The sequence below is a fragment of the Melanotaenia boesemani genome, chromosome 16, assembly GCF_017639745.1.
Source record: "Melanotaenia boesemani isolate fMelBoe1 chromosome 16, fMelBoe1.pri, whole genome shotgun sequence".
NCBI classification, from domain to species: Eukaryota; Metazoa; Chordata; class Actinopteri; order Atheriniformes; family Melanotaeniidae; genus Melanotaenia; species Melanotaenia boesemani.
In genome coordinates this window covers 32010166-32027614 of record NC_055697.1, presented here as the reverse complement: position 1 = coordinate 32027614, position 17449 = coordinate 32010166, and the positions used below count along the sequence as shown (strand labels likewise).

General features: G+C 43.1%; 1 protein-coding gene across 1 annotated transcript; it reads right to left on the bottom strand.

The window, feature by feature from the left end:
* prkn (parkin RBR E3 ubiquitin protein ligase) lies at positions 1–15595 on the bottom strand. The gene is made up of 11 exons (XM_042010717.1): positions 15494–15595; positions 14808–14971; positions 14508–14739; positions 14025–14140; positions 13512–13595; positions 13133–13248; positions 12917–13053; positions 7354–7415; positions 7037–7267; positions 526–643; positions 1–449 (listed from the first exon to the last, which is right to left on the bottom strand). Exons 1-11 carry the CDS (start codon positions 15498–15500, stop codon positions 346–348), a joined length of 1371 nt encoding a protein of 456 aa, XP_041866651.1. The 5' UTR covers positions 15501–15595; the 3' UTR covers positions 1–345.
* Positions 15596–17449: the final 1854 nt, after the last annotated feature.

Below are 17449 nucleotides of genomic sequence, written 5' to 3'. Positions count from 1 at the left end.
TCTGAATAAACACCTCATTTATTAACAGGACTCAGTTTCTGTTTGTCACAGAGAGCAGGAAGCATCAGAAACCGTAAATCTCACATTCCACATACATCAGACTTCATGTATCATCAGACAAATTAATCAAATATCAGTCGTTGCTTCTGCTTCTCTGACCTCATGTCCAGGAACTTCAAACAGCCGTCAGGTTCAGATTTTACATGCTTTCCTCATAAATTATATTTACATGTGCAAATACATAGTTTTCATCAAAGGTTTGGATTACATTTTGTAATCAACATGTCTGGTCATGTGATTACTTCTGCGAGTGGTTGCCCATGTGATCGTGTCTTCCAGGCCTGTTTATCCGAACCAGTGGTCTCCCATACACTCTCTGTTCCAGGGGACCCTGCAGAGCCAACACCACTCGGCTTTGCACAGGGAACACTGCATGTGCATACATCCGCCTGCAGGGGGAGACAGCAGCACAGTTTAAATCTCATTATGCGTGTGTGTGTGTGTGAGTGTGTGTGTGATGCTCACCGTTTCTCTCCACTGGAACTGAACACTGAGGGCAGCGTTTGGTTGACTCCTGGATGAACAGCCGGGACGCCTGATCCCACCTCCCCCGCAGAGATGCCTCCTCCTCCACGACAAAACCCTGAGGAGGAGGGTAACAGTGGACCTGTTCATCATCAAATCAAGCAGTTACAGTAAAAATCCCTCTGACTGCAGCTGATTTAAGACCCTCTCATTTGGGAAAAACAGTTACCAGAATTTTACACGGTCTGACCTCTGTTCCTTTAGCAGAGTTCAGCCCTCCAAAGCTCTGTTTAACTTGTTTCTGATCTCTCTGTATTGTCTAATTAACAGATGATAAGACTCATTGTTTATTCTTCAGATAAAACTGATACTACTGCTTTCTGGGCTTCCGGTCGGAACCATGAACATGGCGACAGCATAGGAACACAGCTCCCCGACATTATGCAGTAATAATGCCCCGTACGGTTTAAATGTGAGTGTTTCAAGGACAACGAGTGAATAAATTACCGGGGGCAGGGATTATGACTAAAGGAAGACCAAAAAAGACGACATACGAAGCGGGGAAGAACGCGAAAGACGACAGCAAACACGATAAGCTAACATCGGAGCTAGCAAACTTAGCAGCTGAAGCTATCCCCGTGCTGGCGGAGGCGCATCGGGAGACACCGGGGCAAGTGGCTGAAAGCATGGCGGACTTAGATACGGTGTTGCGGGAGATAAGAGAGTTTCGCCGGGAAAATGCAGCTAGTCTTAAAGACATAAGAGAAGAAATCACGAAAACGAATGGCAGACTTGACGAGGCAGAAAGGCGCATAGTCGAAGCGGAAGACCGTGTTCAGAGCGTGGAGGAAGCTACACTGGAGCTGCTTAAACTTCAAAAGAGATTTGAGGAGAAGCTGATAGACCAAGAAGGGCGTGCCAGGAGAGAAAATATAAGACTGCACGGGGTTAAAGAGGGGGCTGAGGACAACACGGAGTCAATGGCTGACTTTGTAAAAAACCTGCTGAGGGAACAACTAGAATTGCCACAGTCATTCGCACTCAATATCGAGAGGGCTCACAGAGCGCTGTCAGCACGCCCTCCAAGTGATGCCCCTCCGCGGTCGATTGTTGTTAAACTGCTGAGTTACAGATGCAAAGAAGAAATCATCAAGCTGGCTTGGGAAAAGAAAGGGTTTTTGTACGAAGGGCGGCGGGTTATTGTGGATCATGATTATGCTCCCGAGATTATGAAGAGGCGTAAGGAATATATCGAGGCAAAGAAGATCCTGAAAGAGAAAAAGATTCGTTTTCAGACTCCATTTCCGGCGAAGCTCCGTGTCTTCTATGAGGGTGACACACGGACTTATAACACGGCGACGGAGGCAACCAAGGACATGGTAGAGAGAGGATTTCAGGTGAGAGTCATCAAACCAGCAGACGACCCGATGGAGAGGATACGGAGACAGATGTGGCGTCGAGCTGAAGCAGCGGATAAACCGGACGGGACGACATCAATGGGATACAAACAAAAACTGCAGGTTTTCCGAAGAAACAGTGAGAAGGAACAGTGAAGAACAATGCATAAAGCCAGGTGAAAGGTGGCATATAGGGCGATCAAGGTAACCTGATGCGCCCAGCTAGCACTTTTGATAAATAACTGAGAGTTCCCTTCCTTTTAAGTAATGGTCATGTCGGGACTGTTTTTCTTTTATGTTAATTTTCTTGAAAATATTGGACAAATGAACAGGGCCAAAGTAGGCCAAAAGGGCCCCTGGCCTTCATGGTCCAGGGTCTATCCCTTAGAGCTAGGAGTTGGCTCAGAAAAGGTCAAGTTTTGGACCTCTTGTTTGGAAGTTGTTATTGATAAGGTTCGATTGTTTATTTCATTGTTCTCGTTCTTAATGTTTAAGTGTTGTAGCAAATGGGGTGGAAGGACAAGTAGGAGGGAATAGATAAGTTAAAATATAGAAAATGACTACTATTAAAATTGCCTCATATAATGTCAACGGAGTACTCAACCCGATAAAAAGGAGCAAGATAATTAGTAAAATGAAGAAGGAGAAGGTAGAAGTGCTCTTTTTACAGGAGACCCATTTAACTGACAAAGAGCATGACAAATTAAAAAGGAATGGTTATAACCAGGAGTTTTCAGCCTCATATAAATCTGGACATAGAAGAGGGGTGGCTATATTGATATCAAATAAACTCTGTTTTGAGAGACTGAGAGTGGTAAAAGACAAAGAAGGTAGATACATTCTAGTGACGGGTCGATTGGAAGGAGAACTAGTCACACTACTTAACGTTTATGCGCCTCCGGGATCAGACTGGGATTTCTTTAAGCAATTGTTTAACTTAATGGCAACAGAGGTAGAGGGTATTTTCATTGGGGGAGGAGACCTCAACCAAAGACTTAATCCACAATTAGACTCTTCTGGGAAAAATGTGCAAAAAAGTGTCACGGGGAAAAAAATCTGTAAAATGATGTCTGAGCTTGGAATTTTAGATATATGGAGAGAACTTAATCCTACTGGAAAAGACTACACATATTTTTCTGCGCCCCATGTTCTGTACTCAAGAATTGATTATTTCTTGATTTATAATAGAGATCGATACAGGGTGGTAAGTTGCGAGTTTGGAGTAAGGGACTTGTCCGATCATAGTCCGGTGTATTTAAAAATGCACCTGGAGAACGAAAAGAAAACTACATTATGGAGACTTAACTCAAACTTATTAAATGGTCGCATGAGGGAAGAAATTGAGAAAGAAATTCAGGAGTACGTGGATGACAATGATAATGGGGAGGTGTGCCCATCCGTTCTGTGGGATGCTTGTAAGGCGGTAATGAGAGGGAAACTAATAGCTAGATCTTCATACTTGAAAAAGAAAAGACAGGAAAAGTTGAAATCATTGCAGGCTGATTTAGAAAAGATTGAAAGGGAACATAAAAATACATTAGATAAGGAAAAATGTACCGAGATTAAAAAGAAAAGGGCAGAGATAAATGACATCTTAACACAAGAAATTCAGAATAAACTGATCTTCTCCAAACAAAGAAATTATGAGGCCGGAAGTAAATCTGCGAAACTGTTAGCATATAGGCTTAAAAAACAACAAGCAACGAGAAACGTTTACAAAATGAGAGACCCACAAACGAAGAAATTGGTGTATAAAACAGGAGAAATTCATAAATGTTTTGAACTCTATTATAGACAATTGTATGCTAAAATGAACCATGATAATGAATTACAGATAGATAGTTTTTTGGAAAGGCTAAATTTACCACAGGTAACAGAAGAACAAAATGCTGCTCTAATATCGGAGATAACTATGGAAGAAATAAATACGGCAATTTCTAAACTCAAGAATAATAAGAGCCCTGGAGCTGATGGATACATCTCGGAATGGTATAAGATCTACAGACACAAACTATTACCATTACTACATAGGACTTTTAATTGGATACTACAAGGAGGAGGGATTCCTAATTCATGGAAAGAGGGAATTATTTCTGTAATTGCGAAGGAAGGAAAGGATGAAACCAATTGTTCCAACTATAGACCTATAAGTGTACTCAACATAGACTATAGACTCTTCACAGCAATCTTAGCAAGGCGAATAGAGAAAATTTTGCCAGATATCATAAGTTTGGATCAAACAGGCTTTATCAAACGTCGCCAGACACATGATAATATCCGCCGGACCTTACATATAATGCAGTATATATCAAATAATAAGTTAGAAGCACTGATAATGGGGATTGATGCAGAAAAAGCTTTTGACTCAGTTAGGTGGGAATTCTTATATAGGGTTATGAAGAAGTTTAATTTCCATGAAACTAGTATTAAGTTATTGCAGGCCTTATATGCAAATCCTACAGCAAGGATTAAAGTCAATGGAAGTTTGTCCAACGCAATCACACTAGAACGAGGCTGCCGACAAGGGTGTTCGGTTAGCCCATTACTTTTTGCCATCTTCCTGGAACCCTTGAGCCAGTGGATAAAACAGCATGAGGTTATAAAAGGTATAGTTATTGCGGGACAAGAGCATAAAATAGCCTTGTTTGCGGACGACATCTTCATTTATCTTGAAAAACCCAACGCATCGTTACCTACACTTATGACCGTCTTTGCGGAATTTGGGAGGCTATCTGGGTATAAAATTAACATACAAAAAACTCAAGTCATCACCTTTAATTACGAACCAAATCAGGCTATTGAACAGAATTATAAAATTAAGTGGGGACAGAAATCAATGAAGTATTTAGGTATAAACCTAACACAAGATTTGGGACAGTTGAAATCATCTAATTATACTCAGTTAATATCGAAAATAAAAGCCGATTTGGGAAAATGGAGCTTAATCCCTTTTTTAAGTCTAACATCAAGAGTAGAGATAATTAAAATGAATGTTCTTCCCCGGCTGCTATATGTATTTCAGACTCTTCCAGTTGAAGTGACGGAGACAGAATTTAAAGAATGGGATAAAATGATTTCCAGATATGTCTGGCAAGGCATGAGGCCAAGAATCAAATATAGAACAATGCAGTTATCAAAGGGAAAGGGAGGACTGGCATTGCCGTGTCTGAAGAGCTATTACTATGCCGCACAGCTCAAAGTGTTGTTGCACCTATGTGACCCCGATTATCTTGCAAAATGGAAGGACATAGATGAAAATTTAATAGAAAAAGTTCCAGTACAGGCGACTATATGTGACAGTAAACTAAGATCCTATCTAAAAGAAGGAACAAACCCATGGCTTGAGGTACCTCTTAGGATATGGACTGTCATTGTGACTAAATACAATTTGATGGGTAAGTGTAGATCACTGAGATGGATTGCGTATGATACGGATTTCATACCCAATAAGTTAGATAATACATTTAAAAAATGGGAAAGGGGGCCAAAGATGTATTGGGAAGTTATTAAAGATAAGGTAATGATGAGTTTCCAGGAACTAAAGGATCGATATGTTCTAAACAATCAAGATTTCCACAGATATCTCCAGTTGCGACACTATGTAGGGCAGGAAATAAAAAAAGAGGATCTAGATGTCTCCCAACCAACGATAATCAAAATAATGGTTGAAGCATGTAAATCAAAGTTGGTTCAAAAAATTGTCTCCAAACTGTACATGGCTCTAGAGGAATTGAAAACTGACACCACAGATTATATAAAAGGAAAGTGGGAGAGGGAAGCAAATATTGAGATACCAAGGGAAGACTGGGAAGAAATAAACGAAATACAATGGAAGACCACCAGCTCCACACTTTGGAGGGAGCATGGATGGAAGAACATAATAAGGTTTTTTGTGACACCCGCACAAAGAAAATATGTAGATGCATCGTGTTGGAGACTATGTGGAGAAGCCAGAGCGGATCACTATCACATCTTTTGGGGATGTCCAGTAATAGGTCAATATTGGGGTGAGATTAAAAAAAGTGTTGATAAGGTGCTGAAAACAAATATCCCTCTCACCTTTGAAGATATGTTTTTAGGAAGGACGAACAAGCTTAACCTAAAGAAACCTGAAGATTACAAATTGTTGAGGATCATGTTGGTGGCCAGTAAAAAGACAATCACCAGGAGGTGGCGAAGTGGGGTAGCACCTAGGGGAGATGACTGGGTTGAAATAATGATGAACATTTACCAAATGGAGAAACTAACTTTTTCTCTTAGATTGGAACTGGACAAACTCAATGCCGTTTGGGAAGGATGGCTACAATATGTGAAACAACTAAGAGGGGATTTGGGATAGGAATAGTATTACTTACCCCCAGATCATGTGGTATCATTTGTGGAGATGGATGGTGTATATGTGAAATCCTAGTCTTATTTCCGATCGCATATGTATCCCTAATGGAAAGTATGACGGAGGTTAGACACCCTTGTTCTAAGCTACATTGTTATAAATGTTTATTGATTATAAGTTTAAACTGTCTTTTAATATTCTTGGTACCTAAACTTTCATTACTACCGAATATGAACGGTCAAAATTTTAAAACATTAGGTATCTGGGTGCTGGTTGTAATAGCCCACAGTCTGTGTAACACAAGTGTACCAGAGTATTGTTATGTATTATTTTTGTCTTTTTATTTTTTTATTTTATTTTATTTTTATTTTTTTTTATTTTTTTTTGCTTTTTGAAAACTCAATAAAGAAGTGAATGAAAAAAAAAAAAACTGATACTACTAAACTAAATTTCAGAGATTCAAACAGGAGCTCAATGGCTCTTTTACAGCCATGAAACCCCACCAACTGATTTACCGGTCACTGTGGGGTCTCTGTCAAGACAAAAAAGCTCCTGGAAGCCATCACTTTAAAGTCTGGAAACTCAGGCAGGTGATGTCTGGATGATTAGTGATAAAAACATCAGAAGAAGAGAGAAGATGGCCAGGTTTAGGAGAGTCATTACTGCTGACCATGTTCCACAGATGTAAAAAATAAACCTGATGAGGCACGTAGAACAATGATTAAAGAACGTGTCATAAAACCCTGCTCACAGACCGCCGCTGTCCGACGCCGTCACCCACCTGAGAGGCGTCTTCTGAGGGTGGAGTCAGCACTGCCTCACATGCACCCTCGTGGAAGACGCTCCTGCAGTCCCTGCAGAAAACGAAGCCACAGCCCAGCTGTCGGTCACACTCCACCTTCCTGCTGCCATCTGGTGGGACAAGCCCCGCCCCACAGCCAGGTGATGGACACATCAGTCCTCCAATGGCCATCAGACACTCTTCTGCCCCATACTGTTGGTACCGCCCATACTAAGACAGGGAGACGGGGAAGAGGGGGGGATTATGGGTAATCTGTGTGGTCCTGAACAAATGGATGAAAACTGAACTGAAATCACCTGATCTTCTCCCAGAATCCTGAAGTGATGCAACTCTTTGATCAGAGAGTCGTCACAGCCGACTGCAGACACACACACACACACACATTATTATACATTCATGATTACATTAACACACTCAGTGGGTGTGTCTCAATCTGTGCACTTCTATACTTCAAACACTATGTTTAAGTGCAGAGTGCGCTGACACTGAAATTTCAGCAAAAAATGCAGTGCAGTGAAAGTACCGCCTGGAGCTAGGATGCTGTGGAGAAGAGGAGGTGGCAAGAGAGGAATAGTTTAATAAAATGTTTTCTGTATCCCTGTGTTTTAGCCTCTTCCTTACTGCATTTCATGCTTTAAACCATGATATCAAAGTATAATCAGTTTCCTGTTGGCAAATATGAACTGTATCAGTGTAAATACCAATGAGAACAGCTGTATATGATGTAAAGTGCTTTTATGATACTAATTCAGTGAAGATATATTTGCATATTTAAAACCCGTTTTACTAGTGTTTTAAATTGCACTTCATACCAATAGGTATGGGGGAGAAATGCAAAGACACGTGAACGTTTGTGCTGATGGTGCTTTTCTGTTATCAACTGAGGTAGACAATAGGAGGCAGCATGTAGGAGGGTCATATACCTTAAAATAATTAAATAATCTGCTTTCTAATTCATGTTCAGCCCATCAGAGGAGGATCCTGTGCTGGCGTTGGATGCAACATAGAGGTACAGGTGGGGTTATGTTCCAACATCGTTATTCCAATGTCGTCGTTATGTTCCAACGTCGTTTTATTTCAACATTATGTTGAAACGTCTAGTGTTCGTCGTTATGTTCCAACATTGTTATTCCACCGTTGTTATGTTCCGCCATCGTTATGTTCCAACGTTGTTATGTTCCACCATCGTTATGTTTCAAAGTTGCTATTCCAACGGCGTTATATTCCAACGTTGTTATGTTCCACCATCGTTATGTTCCACCGTCGTTATGTTCCACCATCGTTATGTTCCACCGTCGTTATGTTCCACCGTCGTTATGTTCCACCATCGTTATGTTTCAAAGTTGCTATTCCAACGGCGTTATATTCCAACGTTATGTTCCACCGTCGTTATGTTCCACCGTCGTTATGTTCCACCATCGTTATGTTCCACCGTCGTTATGTTCCACCGTTGTTATGTTCCACCATCGTTATGTTTCAAAGTTGCTATTCCAACGGCGTTATATTCCAACGTTGTTATGTTCCACCATCGTTATGTTCCACCGTCGTTATGTTCCACCGTCGTTATGTTCCACCGTCGTTATGTTCCACCGTCGTTACGTTCCAACGTCATTATTCCAACATTATTATTCCAACATCGTTATGTTCCACCATCGTTATGTTCCACCGTCGTTATATTCCACCATCGTTATGTTCCACCGTCGTTATGTTCCACCGTCGTTATGTTCCACCATCGTTATGTTCCACCGTCGTTATGTTCCACCGTCGTTATGTTCCACCATCGTTATGTTTCAAAGTTGCTATTCCAACGGCGTTATATTCCAACGTTGTTATGTTCCACCATCGTTATGTTCCACCGTCGTTATGTTCCACCATCGTTATGTTCCACCGTCGTTATGTTCCACCGTCGTTATGTTCCACCATCGTTATGTTCCACCGTCGTTATGTTCCATCGTCGTTATGTTCCACCGTCGTTATGTTTCAAAGTTGCTATTCCAACGGCGTTATATTCCAACGTTATGTTCCACCATCATTATGTTCCACCATCGTTATGTTCCACCGTCGTTATGTTCCACCATTGTTATGTTCCACCGTCGTTATGTTCCACCATTGTTACGTTCCAACGTCATTATTCCAACATTATTATTCCACCATCGTTATGTTCCACCGTCGTTATGTTCCACCGTCGTTATGTTCCACCGTTGTTATGTTCCAACGTCATTATTCCAACATTATTATGTTCCAATGTCATTATTCCAGCATCGTTATGTTCCACCGTCGTTATTCCAAAGTCGTTATGTTCCAACGTTATGTTCCAACGTCGTTATTCCAACGTCGTTATGTTCCAACGTCGTTATACCAGCGTTGTTATGTTCCACGGTTGTTATTCCAACGTCATTACGTTCCAACGTCGTTATGTTCTAACGTCGTTATTCCAAAGTCGTTATGTTCCAACGTTATGTTCCACCGTCGTTATTCCAACGTCGTTATGTTCCAACGTCGTTATACCAGCGTTGTTATGTTCCACGGTTGTTATTCCAACGTCATTACGTTCCAAAGTCGTTATGTTCTAACGTCTTTATTCCAACGTCGTTATGTTCTAACATCTTATTCCAACGTCATTATGTTATAACGTGTTATTCCAACGTCGTTATTTTCTAACGTCTTATTTCAACGTTGTTATGTTGAAACATCGTTATGTTCTAACATTATGACAAATATTTTGATGCTCAAACACTTTGATGTTAATGCCTGAAGTTCAAACATCGTAAAGTTTAAGCATCGTAAAATTCAAACATTGTGAAGTTCAAACATTGTAAGGTTCAAACATTAAACACTAAAAAACATTGTGACATCAGCACGTGAAGTTTGTGATGTTCGACCATTGTGACGTAATGTGATGTTTAGATTATGAAATTTACTACAGGTTGTTTTGTTTGCTGATGACACCAATATTTTCTGTGCAGGTGAGAACTTTCAACAGCTCATGGAAGAAATCACCTCAGAATTTAATCCATTAAAAAGGTGGTTTGATATGAATAAAGCCACATTAAATTTGGACAAAACAAAGTTTCTGTTGTTTGAGAATCGTAAGAGGAACAATAAAATAAAAGGGGTGATAGAGGGTGTAAAGGTGGAGAGATTTAAAGAAATTAAGTTTCTGGGAGAGATGATTGACTAACTGATCTGCTGGAAACTGCACATTCGATATGCCATCCATCCATTTTCTGCGGCTTATCCGAAGTCGGGTCGTGGGGGCAGCTGCCTAAGAAGGGAAATCCAGACTTCCCTCTCCCTGGCCACATTCACCAGCTCATCCGGAGGGATCCCGAGGTGTTTCCAGGCCAGCCGAGAGATGTACTCCTTCCAGCGTATCCTGGGTCTCCCCTGGGGCCTCTTTCCGGTGGGACGTGCCCGGACCACCTCACCAGGGAGGTGTCCAGGAGGCATCCTAACCAGATGCTCGAGCCACCTTATCTGGCTCCTCTCGATGCGGAGGAGCAGCGACTCTACTCTGAGCCCCTCGTGGATCACCAAGCTACTCACCCTATCTCTAAGGGAGAGCCCGGCCAACCTGCTGAGAAAACCCATTTCCGCCGCTTGTATTCGCGATCTTGTTCTTTCGGTCACTACTCGTGACCATAGGTGAGGGTGGAAACGTAGATCAACTTGTAAATCGAGAGCTTTGCCTTTTGGCTCCGCTCCTTCTTCACCATGACAGACCGATGCAGAGTCCGCATCACTGCAGACGCCGCACCGATCCGCCTGTTGATCTCCCGCTCCATCCTTCCCCCACTCATGAACAAGACCCCAAGATACGTGAACTCCTCCACTTGGGGCAGGACCCTATTGCAGACCCGGAAAGAGTACTCCACCCTTTTTGGGAGTTCATACAAGCGGGTCCGGTACTCCATACTCCCGGAGTACCCCAGGAGGGGGACCACCACCCCAGTCTGCCAGTCCTGGGGAATTGTCCTCGATGTCCACGTGATGCTGCAGAGGCGTGTCAGCCAAGACAGCCCTACAGCATCCAGAGCCTTAAGGTACTCTGGGCGGACCTCACCACCCCCGGGGCCTTGCCACCAAGGAGCTTTTTAACGACCTCAGCCCCAGAGATGGGAGAGCCAGCACCAGCTCCCCAGACTCTGCTTCCTCATCAAAAGGCATGTTGGTGAGATTGAGAAGGTCTTTGAAGTATGCCCTCCACCACCTCACAACGTCCCGAGTCAGCAGCCCCCCATCCCCACTGTACACAGTGTTGATGGAGCACTGCTTTCCCCTCCTGAGCTGCCAGATGGTGGACCAGAATCTCCTTGAAGTCGTCCGGAAGTCATTCTCCATGGCCTCTCCACACTCCTCCCATGCCCGAGTTTTTGCCTTAGCGACCGCCGAAGCTGCGCTCCGCCTAGCTCGCCGATACCCATCAGCTGCCTCTGGAGTCCCACAGGCCAAAAAGGCCCGATAGGACTCCTTCTTCAGCTTGACGGCATCTCTTACTGCCGGTGTCCATCAACAAGTTCGGGGGTTACCGCCACAACAGGCACCAACAACCTCATGGCCACAGCTGCGGCTGGCCGCCTCGACAATAGAGGCACGAAACACAGCCCACTCGGACTCAATGTCCCCCGCCTCACCTGGCACATGGTTGAAGCTCTGCCGGAGATGGGAGTTGAAACTCTTTCTGACAGGGGACTCTGCCAGACATTCCCAGCAGACCCTCACAACACGCTTGGGCCTGCCAGGCCTGACTGGCATCCTCCCCCACCATCTGAGCCAACCCACCACCAGGTGGTGATCAGTTGATAGCTCCGCCCCTCTCTTCACCCGAGTGTCCAGAACATGCAGCCACAAGTCCGACAATATGACTACAAAGTCGATCATCGAACTTCAGCCTAGAGTGTCCTGGTGCCAAGCGCACATGTGGACACTCCTATGCCTGAACAAGGTGTTCGTTGTGGACAATCCATGACGAGCACAGAAGTCCAGCAACAAAACACCACTTGGATTCAGATCAGGGCCGTTCCTCCCAATCACACCCCTCCAAGTCTCGCTGTCATTGCCCACGTGAGCATTAAAGTCCGCCAGCAGAACAAGGGAGTCCCCGGAAGGAGTGAGTCCAACTATATCTAGCCGGAACCGCTCAGCCTCGCGCACCAGCTCAGGCTCCTTCCCTGTCAGAGATGTGACATTCCATGTCCCTAGAGCTAGCTTTTGCAGCCAAGGATCACTGTGGCCACTGTGCACACTTCAGAAAACAGCCATCAGAATGGTTCATCTGTGTAGACGTGCATGTATGATGGGTGTATGCATGGTGAGTAGAGATTTATTCATAGACTATAAATTCATTTTGTGCATAAAAAGGGGCGGCGTGGCTCAGAAAGGTAGAGCGGTCGTCTCGTAACCCCAGGGTTGCCGGTTCGATCCTCGGCCAAGTCAGGTTCATGTCGAGGTGTCCTTGGGCAAGACACCGAATCCCTAATTGCTCCTGATGGGTCGTGGTCGAGCGCCTTGCATGGCAGCTTCCGCCATCAGTGGGTGAATGTGATGTATAATGTAAAGCGCTTTGGGTATCATCCCAGGTACAGTAAAGCGCTATATAAATACGGACCATTTACCATTTACCATAAGTATATATGTACACATAGTTTCAAAATCTATGTATGTATTATGTTTGGTACGATGATGTGGACATGTCTGGAATAAACCAATCAATCAAAAACATGACAAAACATCGTGATAACATCATCAAATGCCAAACATGATGACATCATCAAGGAAATGAAAGTGAGTCTGTAAGTAAATGTGTTTCAGCGTGTGACCGTCTGGGCTGCTGAGGGACACCTGTCTCTGTCCTCTCACCTGCACACGGCAGCGAGTACCCGACCACGGGGTGATGAACAAACTGTCGCTCATTCAGGCGTGTCTGGCAGTAACGATGGAAACAGTCCAGACAGATCACATGACGCTCTGAACACTGGAAGACCAGGATCATGTCCCTGAAAATGGGGGAGAAGACACCTCAGTACACCTGAGTGTGATGTCATCATCTTCTTCATCTGCATGTGTGTGTGTTACATGATGTCGGTGCAGGCGATGCAGGGCACGTCTCTGCTGTTGGTCATAATGAGGTCGAGAGCCACGGAGACGTCGTCGTCTGATGTCGGATGAGACGCACACTTCATGTAGAACTCCTCCACAAACACACACACACACATCAGGTTTCTCTGATAAACACAGGTATGTGCGTCACATGCACAGGTTTCTCTGACATCAAAACTTACAAAGATTGTTCTAGTAATCAATAATTATTTTGCTAATTATTGGTGAAATGACCTGATCACTAATTTTCCAACAGAAAGACCAAAAATAATATGAAGTTCCTGGAGTACGCAGTGATGTCAAGTGTGACTCTTTCCTCTGATTGGTTACTAAACATTATAGTCCGTCCACTTACCGCTTCTTTGCCATGACAACCATCAGATTGACAGATACCATGGATACGTCCAGGCTGAAGGACATCGTCCCAGCAGGACGGCCCCTGAGAGATACAGAAGACTTCAGTCCACCATGATGAACAGCGCCACCGCTGGCAGCACACAGTCATTACAGCACCACCGCTGCTACATACTCCAACACTTAAGTACACTTAAAGTACACAGAAAGTAAATGTAAAGTACACGTGAGGTAAACATGAAGTGTACTTTATGTATTTATGTTTACTGATAATAACATGTAGTAAACACAAAGTAAAATTAAGCACACATAAAGTAAGCAAAGTTAAAACAAAGCACACATGAAGTAAACATGAAGGAAACAATATACACAAGAAGTAAATAAAAAGTACAAATGAACTACATATTAAGTACACATGGAGTACATATGAAATATCAGGAAGTGCACATGAAGTACAAAGTACAAATTTTAAATATAAATTTGGCATAAATTAAACATAAAGTACTGCTCTCACCCTGCTGAGCGTCAGCGTCGTCTGTTTGCAGCTTCGACAACGAACTCGTAGTTTTCCAGATTGTATCGACCTGCATCTCTTACAGTACACAAAGAAAGTACTGCGGGTACGCACACCTGTACACACAAAGCACAAAATATACACAGTACTGACATACAGCAGGTACACTCAGTTTAACGTCCTGATCCAGACCAGTCCTCATGTCTTCGTCTCTGACCTGGTTATAATCTTTTAAAATCTTGATCAACAGTTCTCCATCTTTCTGAAGGTGTTTTATTTGGACATTTTTTATAGTACCGGACCAGTTCCAGTCTAGTCCTGATACTGGACCATTTTCAGAGGAGCTTAACTCTGACCAATGAATCTTTCAAGCAGAAAAAAGGCTCCTAACTCAAGGGATGAGCCAGAGTTGCGTCAGCACATAATTTAGTAAAGAACCAGTTTAAAGAAAAAATAAATAAAGGACTGAGGTGAAACAATGACCATTCTGAGCTGCTGCCGCCTCCTCTACTCCTCTTCCTCCTTCATCCAGGATCACGGCAAGTCCAGAGGAGGTGGTGAGGAGACGGGAGGAGCTGAGGTCCAGCCTGGTCAGACTGTCCCGCTCCTCTGTGCCTCGAGCCAGACGCTCCTGCAGGAGAAGGAGCTGGGAGGAGGAGGACCCTGAAGGAGGGAGGACCACATGGACGGTGCTCTGCTCCGGGAGGTCACAGCCCTGAGAGGAGGAGGAGGAGTGAGAGGAGGATATAGACATCAGGTAAGATTTACCAGTGAGGAGCTCACCTGCAGAGAGGAGGAGTTCTGCAGCTCCCGCCCAGCAAACAGAACCCGGAGCTGCTCTGGACGGACTCCCTGCTGACTCCCCACCACCTCCTTCAGCTCAGCCACACTCGCCTCCTCCTGCAGCTCCACGGCTACACCAGGGCCCAGGTTGTACCGCACAAACACTGAGGACACACATGAGAGGGCCACCGTGTTGAGCTGCTCAGACTTTTCAGCCAATTGTATTCAATAAACTGATTGATTGATTGATTGATTGATTGATTGATTGATTGATTGATTGTGTTTGAGTTTTAGGTTGTTGCAGCAGCAGTTTTATTGGTTTGTTTTTATCACAACTGACCAAAATGTGGAGTTACAGCAGAAGACAAATGAAAACAAAAAGCAGAACTCTGAAACGCAATAAAATAAAACCTTAAAACAAACCAACTGGACTTCCGGCACGGATTTCGGTTGGTTAAGAAGAAAAAACTACGCTTGTAGCCTCCGGACAACTTGAACTTGAACTATGGATTTGAAAAGAGAAATGAGTTTGTTTTGAACCGGAGTAAACTGACCCAACGTTACCGAACAGGGCTGAAATGATCAGAATGGCTAATCACAGACTGATTGATCATATTGTGGATTCTCTATCAGCTCACAGTTTGGACCGGACGTTACTTTAACATCAGAATCGATCCAGAACTCACCGATCATCTGTCTCCTCGTCCTTCATGTGTGTTTACAAGCTGTTACCGCGATGCACTCTGGGAGCTGTAGTCCCGCTGCGTGTTTGGTACGTTTCAGTCGTTGGCCAGCCGAACTACGGAGCGTGATGATGTCACAGACCAATCCCGGAAGTAAAGGTGAAGCCGGCCAGTTTCCGGCTTCCTCCGTTTTTTTGTCCCCAGCTCGAACTCCAAATGGAAAAAACAGAACACTAACACAGGACACAAAAGGAAACAGTAACAACCATAACAAATAAATAAACAAATAAATAGGATTTAAATAAAAAAAATGTTATTTATGGAGCACTTTTCATGCACAAAGCAACACAAAGAGTTGTACATAATAAAAACAAATTAATCATATTAAAAACAAAATTTAAAAGCCTTCACACATCAAAGAATATAACAGAAAATAAAAAGGCACACCCCATAGTAGTACACACACAATCACACACAAACTCACACACATACAAACAAAGTGGACGTACACTCCCTCCACCCACCCATACCAAATTCTGTATAAACATGAGCTCCCATCACTAATAACTGTCTCTGAACTGAATGTAAGTATGAAAGTCATATTAAAATGAAAATATCTGGCTTGACGCTGCTGTGAGGAAGAAAAGGACCAATAAAATAAAAGAATACACAAATTAAACAAGTTGTTATTTATTTTCAGGTTCATTTTGGTGAGTATCAGGTGGGGGTGGGGATTCCTTATGTGCAGAGGCAGGTCTAAAACATATGTAATGGGGGGCACAGACCAGGGAAAGGGTTGCACATGCAAATGACAAATTAAAAGAAAAAAGTATAAATTTCTAGGAAAATTTTAATTGAATATTACACCAAAGTGGTCATAATTTAAAACCAAAACTTTTAAAAGCAAATGGCTAATACTTTTTTTCCATCAGTTGTTTAGTTCGGATGATCCTGCATTGTCAGGCTTTAATCGCTGCTGCACCCACTTACAAGCCATTGACAATGAGAAAAACTTCTTTTGAACCAAATAAATAAATGATTCAATGTTTTGTCAGCATTATTGGCCCTTTAACCTTGCACAGTCGACACATCTGGTGGTTTTATGGCTTTTAAGTCCTCTTTATAAAATGTAAACAGTCTGAACAGACAAACATCACCATGCAGGCAGTTGGTGAAATGATACTGGATAAATGCTGCATTATGATAAAACAAAACATGGTAGTATTGATGTAGAGCGACACCGAAGTATAATACATGCTGCATTCACTTGTACTTGGACATCCAAGTTTTACCCAAGCAAAGTCAGTTAACACTGGATATTTGTTAAAATCTGACCGTCTATACTTGGGGTGGCACCTGGGGGACTCGTCAGATTTAACCACGAGTCCTGGATTCAGCGGTTTTTTTTAACCAAACATCAGTAAAAAATTGTTTTCTTGTTGATTGTTCAGAGGCTACACAGCCCGCTCTTTTATTTCTGGCTGTGTGGACACTGATTTTGATCTGAGAAAAACTTCGGACGAATGACATATTTTCAATTTCATCACTTTGATGTGTGGTGCAGGTTCACATTTGATTGTGGATCAGATCCGGTCCTGGCGTGGCTGTGTCACAGGGTGGGGTTGCTCATATCAGATTTAAAGCTTCTTTTTTTCTATTTTTTCCAGTCTGTTTTAGCAAAAGCTTCTGTGGAATGAGCAACACACTTAAACATGTAGGTGGTTCCACATAAATTATTCTAAAATCCTCTGAAATGTTCTCTTGTTGATGTTTACTTTTGAGTTCCTTGAGTGTGATTTAATTCTCCCACAGTAAGAAGTAAGAGGAGATCCGTTCCCATACGCAACCACTGGTACCTCCTCCCCATGCTGGTGACCAGTCTGGTCACATTTAGCAGTGGGATATCATCTCAGTCCTCATCCAGGAGTTGCTGAAGGTCAACCAGCTGGTTGTGTTGGT

Bases quoted from the DNA above. Each gene is read 5' to 3' on its own strand.
- prkn (XM_042010717.1), bottom strand. The intron at 14,141-14,507 runs GTCATTGTTTCA...TTGTGTGTACAG, and splicing joins GGCGGCAGCAGCTCAGAATG to GTGTGCGTACCCGCAGTACT. The intron at 13,054-13,132 runs GTAACACACACA...CCCCATTTTCAG, and splicing joins ATCGCCTGCACCGACATCAT to GGACATGATCCTGGTCTTCC.